Genomic DNA, 6,334 nt, shown 5'->3' on the forward strand with positions numbered 1-6,334 from the left:
CGGCATAAAAACTCTCACGGAATTGAGAGAAAAGCTGGGGCAAGAGAACAATTTATTCAATAAACTGATGAAGCATACAATTACAAACAAAACGCTGAAAGAAAATATATTAATAGAATAAACGATGCGAGGTACCTTTTGGTCGCACGCTAGAGAGCTCTCTTACCGTTCGCTTCCGACGCAAGACGACAATCGAACGCACGCGGTTTCTAACGATGGCCTGTCTGGCCAGAACCTTATCCCGCGTTGGTAGCCTGGCGACCGGTTGCAGATAATTCGCCACAAGCCCACGTGGAGAGCCTGGAGACAAGTTGCGGATAATACGGTACAACGCTCCGACTAGAAGCCCACGTGAGGAGCCGGGCGGAAGGTTGCAGGCAATTCGCTACACCTGGCCGGCTAGAAGCCCACGTGGGGAGCCTGGAGACAGGTTGTAGATATCCGTACAACTGCCCGACTAGAAGCCCACGTGGAGAGCCTGTTGGGAACAAAAACCAAAAAACTCCACACACTCCTCACTCACTCACACACGCTCTATTCACGTTGCCTAGAACAAAAAGCCAAGATAATGAGAAGCTCAAGATGAGAAAAAACACTGTTGTTAGCTCAACCAGAGTGAACACCAGAATGAGACTCGTGCGTGCACACAGCCCCACGCATCCTATTCCCCCCACACACCTCAAGACGCTCTCCCCTGCCTCTTGCATGTTAAGGCGTGTCCGCACGCATCTCGACAGCCCTTGCGCGCCCTCGCAACTTAATTAACGCATACGCCGCCTATCCTATTCCGCGCGCAATATAAATTATTCCAACAACGTAAATATCGCTGAACATCCCGCCCGCCTTCGTCGTACTGACCAACCAAACCGAGCTACGGTTGACTGGTTGTTTCAATCGTCCCTATCGTCGAACCTGAGGGGGCACAGACGCGCAATGTGTCGCTGGCGCAAAGAGGTGCTGGTCTTGACGGTGACCACTCGCACCAACCCGTCCGGGCCAGGGTGAAACTCGGTGACCCTGCCCAACGGCGATTTTGAGGGAGGGTACCGATAATCCCTTATCAGTACCAGCTGCCCGACTCGGAAGTTCTCAGATGGATTCCTCCATTTCTCTCGACCCTGTAAATGTGACAAGTACTCGTTTGACCACCGCTTCCAAAAATTATTGCGGACGCGCTGAAGAAGTTGAAACCTATTTAACCGGTTCTCCGGCAAAGTAGATAACTCGGCGTCCTGAATCAAAGCCGACACTCCCTCATTGAGGAAGTGAGAGGGAGTGAGCACTTACAGGTCGTCTGGGTCCGAACTCAGCGGGCCCAATGGACGAGAATTCAGGCAGGCCTCGATTTCCACGAGAACGGTGGAAAGCTCCTCAAAGGGTAGCGTATGTTCACCCACAACTCTTTTAAAATGGTGCTTGACCGACTTGACACCAGCCTCCCACAGCCCACCATAATGCGGGGCATTGGGGGGAATGAAAGTCCAGCTCGTTCCGTCGTTAGCGAGGAGAGATGCAACCCTATGATAAAAGTCCGAAGCCCGGCGGAACATACCCTTAAGCTCCTTATCGGCCCCTTGAAAATTGGTAGCGTTGTCACTATAAAGGTTTCGGCAAATACCACGTCTTCCTACGAACCGACGGTATGCACAGAGGAAAGATTCCGAGGATAGGTCGCTAACCAGCTCGAGGTGGATAGCACGAATAGCGAAGCAGACAAACAAAGCGATGTATCCTTTACCCGATCGGTTTCAAACGACCCTTTGACATCCTCACTTGTACAGGACCCGCATAATCAAGGCCAGAATTGGCGAAAGCCCTACTCCCTACCACTCGATCCACGGGTAACTCACCCATAAGTGGGTGAGCTAGATGAGGCTTAGCCCTTTAGCAAGGCATACAGACTTGAATAACTGATTTGATCAACCGATTCCTGCCTAATTCCCCTACCTGCGACATCAGGTAACCCAATGTTAAAGCCAGACCCCCATGGAGGCATTGGTGATGTGCGTGCCGCACAAATAGTCGACTAAGATGCGAGTGTTGAGGCAAGACTGGCGGGTGTTTCCGATCAAAAGCTAGATGAGAACGTGTCAACCGGCCTCCCACCCGTAAAAAGACCATTCCCCTCACTCACGAAGGGGTTCAATGTGCTAAGCCGATTACCTTTCGGCAATCTCTTCCCTGCTTTCAAGAGTCCGATCTCTGTCGAAAAGGCGGTTGCCTGGGCTAGGCGAATGACCAGTATTCGTGCGTCGGAAATCTCAGCACTAGTAAGAAAACGAGACGAAGACCCAACCCCTAGTGAGCGGCCGCTCCGCAACCGAACGACGGGCCGCCTGCAATAAGCGACAAATCAAAAGAAGCTTGGGTAAAGAGAAGAACCGAGTCAGGATCTCGGACTCATTCGAGCTGTAGCGGACGTGGTTCACTCGAACCGTTTCAATAGAACGTGGCCACTGGACTGGAGGCCCAGCCAGCCATGAAGGGCCGTGCCACCATAGGGCACTCTTGGCTAACTCTTCCGGTGCTACTCCTCGCGAAGCTTAATCGGCAGGATTCTCCTTGCTCGGGACATGTGACCATGAGGCTGATGGTAGTTGAGTCTGAATAAGGGAGACACGGTTGGCTACAAAGGTTTTACAGTGGCATGGATGCTTACGAAGCCAAGTAAGCACAATCTGGCTATCTGACCAGGCAAAAATTGGGCGTTTCTGTAAGAAATCTAAACTCGTTAAGTGACGGATAAGCTTAACGAGAAGAGCTGCTCCGCAAAGTTCTAAATTAGGAATACTCACAGTCTTTACCGGAGCTACCTTAGATTTTGAAGCTAATAGCGACACCTGACACCTCCCATCACACTTATCAATACGCAGGTATACCACCGCGGCGTACGCACGCGAAGACGCATCAGAGAAGCCATGAATCTGGTAGTAAGAGTTTGAAGTACCACCCAACCAGCGCCCTACGAATAAACTCGGCAAGGTAACCAAACCTTGACAATATTGATACCATCCCTCACGAAGCTCCGACGGTAAGGGTGAGTCCCAATAACACTTCAAAAGCCACATATTTTGCATTAATATTTTGGCAACAACCGTAACCGTAGAGAGCAATCCTAAGGGATCAAATAAGCGAGCGATATTCGACAAAACGGATCTTTTGGTGTGGGCGGCAGCCAAGTCTGCTACGCTAGCCGCGTCGAACCTAAATTCGTCCTGTTCCGGGACCCATCGAACTTCTAACGTTTTGACAGTCTGATCACCTTCTATGTGTTTCTCCACACCCGGTCGTGCAGAATCTGGAAGAACCTCTATAGAATTAGCCACCCACTTATCTAACTGGATGCCAACAGAATCTAATAACTTAACACGTTCATCCCTCTTTCTAACTGCTGTCGGTATGTAATCCGCACCGGCAAAAGTGTCGTCGACATACGTCTCCGACTCCAAACACCGAGATACCAATGGATACCGCGAACCTTCATCCCGTACTAATTGCGACAGAGTACGAATCGCCAGGTAGGGAGCGCAAGCTGTGCCATAAGTGACAGTATTCGAACGAAATTCCACCGGTTCAGATGCTGCGTCAGGCGACCAGATAATCCGCTGGTAGTCCTGATGTTCCGGCTCCACTCGAATCTGACGAAACATCTTTACAATGTCAGCCGTGAACGCCACTCGGTACCTACGCCAATTGAGCAAGATTAAGGAAAGATCGCTCTGTAATGGAGGACCTGTAAGTAAAAAGGAATTTAGCGAGTGTTCGTCCCTCGTACGCCGAGAGGCATCGACCCTTAGCTTCCACCTAGATTCATCCTGCTGCACCACGGCATGGTGAGGTAAGTACCATGCCTCTCGGCGCAGGACCTCTGACCTCGGGACTCGTGACATGTGGCCTAGCTCCTCGTACACCCTCATGAAGTCACGGTACGCCTGAGCCAATCGTGAATCCCGTGCAAACCTACGGTGCAAACAAACAAGAGAGCTAAGAGCCATCCGTCTTGTCTCCTCGACCACTGGGGGAAGCTCCTGCTTTAGCGGTAGCCGCACCACGTACCGACCTCTCCAATCCCACCGATGCGTTTCCTGAAAAATTATCTCACGTTTCTCTTCCTCTGGTTTCAATCTCTGTGGTGCATCCGACACCTCCTCCAGCTCCCAAAACCGCTGCAAAATGTGATTCAATTCCTCCTGAGCCGAACAGTGCAAAACCAGCGAAGAAGAGGTAGTCGCTGTAGCCTCCGCCCGCCGTGCAGCTCCTCCATCCACCGGTCCGGAGATGATCCACCCAAGCGCCGTATCCTGCGCGACGAGCAGCGACGTCGAGAATCTTCTTATCCCCGGCCGGAGCAATTGGCCGTATACATCGGCACCTAAAATTACATCTATCCGCTTCGAGACGACAAACTCTGGATCTGCTAACGGAATGTCCTTGAACAGGTCTCCGCTAACCCTGGAAGTATAATTGACAGACGGAAGCAGAGAAGTTAGTTTTGGTAACACCAGAGCATCCACCTCGACCTGGAAGGTGGTATCGACCGCCGACCGGATAGTAACTCGTACCCCCGACCGGGCCGTACCCGCATCAACTGCCCCCCGTCCTGAAAGAGGCACATAAGTACGCCGCTTAGACAATCCGAGTAACTGCGTGATCGTTTAAGAAACAAAGGAAACCTCTGATCCCTGATCCAGAAGCGCTCGTGCCCATGTTCCCTTCCCCTTAGTGCCTGCTACCCAAACTCGTGCAGTGGCAAGCAGAATACTCCTAACGCTACCCGAGGACGTAGCCGCATGCAAACTCACTGGCGGCGCACCAGTCCCATTAATTCCTGAACCTCCCGCAACCGCTCTGGAAACGGGTTTCTGCATTCCTACTCTACTGGGCGTATGGATAAGCGTATGGTGCTTGCCCTTGCACGCGGAACAGCGCCCCCTAGCGGAACAAGCCTTAGCCGAATGCTGCCCGAAACAATTGGCACACAAGGCCAAACGCCCAACCTCTCGTATCCGCTCCGGTAACGCCATTGACCTGAACCGATCACACCCAAACACCCGGTGTGGACCCTTACAAAGTGGACACTGAACACTACTTCCTAACCCCTTAGTCGTGATCCCCGGACCCCTCGAATGATGAACCTTGCGGGGGAGACTTGATCTAGGGAGGGGGGCTTCCCTTTTTTCCCCTCGGTTTTCCCCCTGCACTGCACAAACCCGAGCCCTCTTCTCGAGAAACCCGACCAATTCCGCGAACGTGGGCATAAAGCAGGGCCCAGGGGCGCCTCTCCTTCCTGACTCCGATCCTGAAGCTGTGATCAACCCCTCCATCGAGATGAGTTCCGCATTCCACGACTTACGCGTGTCCACGTCCAATCGCGTAACCAGGAAGAAATAAAGTATGCTATCCCAATTTTCTACCGGCCAACCCGCATTCTTCAGAGACCTAACTATACACTGCATCCTATCAAGGAGTGAACGCAGCTCTGCGATGGACTCCCTCTTAAGACGCGGAAGATCCAACAATGCCTGAAGTTTTTTAAACAGAAGGAGCATCGGATTATAATACCGTGCCTTTAACGCCTCCCAAGTGCTAGCATAATTCGCAGTGCTAGTCGACACATCTTTAATCCATCCTGCAGCCTCACCGACTAAGCACGATTTCAGATATCGCAACTTGGCGGTATCGTCCAGTCGCGGGACCTCGTGTACCATGGACCTGAAACTGTCAAAAAAGTTCTCCCAATCCTCCTCATTGCCTGAAAACTTCGGCAGTGACATCTTTGGAAGCTCCGAAAAACTCGGATCTAATCCGGAACCCTGGGGGTGGGAAGATTCCCTTGTGGGGGTGGGCGCCTCTGATTGGACAAGCTGTCGACGCAACGCTACGAAGGCGCGAAAGGCTTCATCATATGCTTCACGGATTTCTTCGATATCATCCTCTATCATATACGGGTCGTTCAGAGCGTCCGGCCTGACTGCGATCTCTTCGTGGGTCTGCCGCACCGCCGCAAACACCGTAGCCAACGCATCTATTCCCGGCTGAATCAGATCGACCTCCAGGGACGCAAGCGGTCTAGCCATTAACCGACGATGGATACTCTTAAGCTCGGCTAAACGCGTCCTCTATTCACGTTGCCTAGAACAAAAAGCCAAGATAATGAGAAGCTCAAGATGAGAAAAAACACTGTTGTTAGCTCAACCAGAGTGAACACCAGAATGAGACTCGTGCGTGCACACAGCCCTACGCATCCTATTCCCCCCACACACCTCAAGACGCTCTCCCCTGCCTCTTGCATGTTAAGGCGTTTCCGCACGCATCTCGACAGCCCTTGCGCGCC

At 52.0% G+C, this 6,334-nt stretch overlaps 1 protein-coding gene across 1 annotated transcript; it reads right to left on the reverse strand.

The window, feature by feature from the left end:
* Positions 1-2,543: 2,543 nt before the first annotated feature.
* Positions 2,544-6,077, reverse strand: LOC122523813. Its single transcript, XM_043645684.1, has 2 exons — positions 4,674-6,077; positions 2,544-4,625 (listed from the first exon to the last, which is right to left on the reverse strand). Exons 1-2 carry the CDS (start codon positions 6,075-6,077, stop codon positions 2,544-2,546), a joined length of 3,486 nt encoding a protein of 1,161 aa, XP_043501619.1.
* Positions 6,078-6,334: the final 257 nt, after the last annotated feature.

The sequence above is a fragment of the Polistes fuscatus genome, unplaced genomic scaffold, assembly GCF_010416935.1.
Source record: "Polistes fuscatus isolate 324 unplaced genomic scaffold, CU_Pfus_HIC Scaffold69, whole genome shotgun sequence".
NCBI lineage: Eukaryota > Metazoa > Arthropoda > Insecta > Hymenoptera > Vespidae > Polistes > Polistes fuscatus.

Excerpts from the sequence above, each read along its gene's own strand:
- LOC122523813 (XM_043645684.1), bottom strand. The coding sequence starts at position 6,077 with ATGGCTAGACCGCTTGCGTCCCTGGAGGTCGATCTGATTCAGCCGGGA. Across the intron at positions 4,626-4,673 it reads TTCTGGATCAGGGATCAGAG|CGGCGTACTTATGTGCCTCT; the intron begins GTTTCCTTTGTT and ends GGATTGTCTAAG.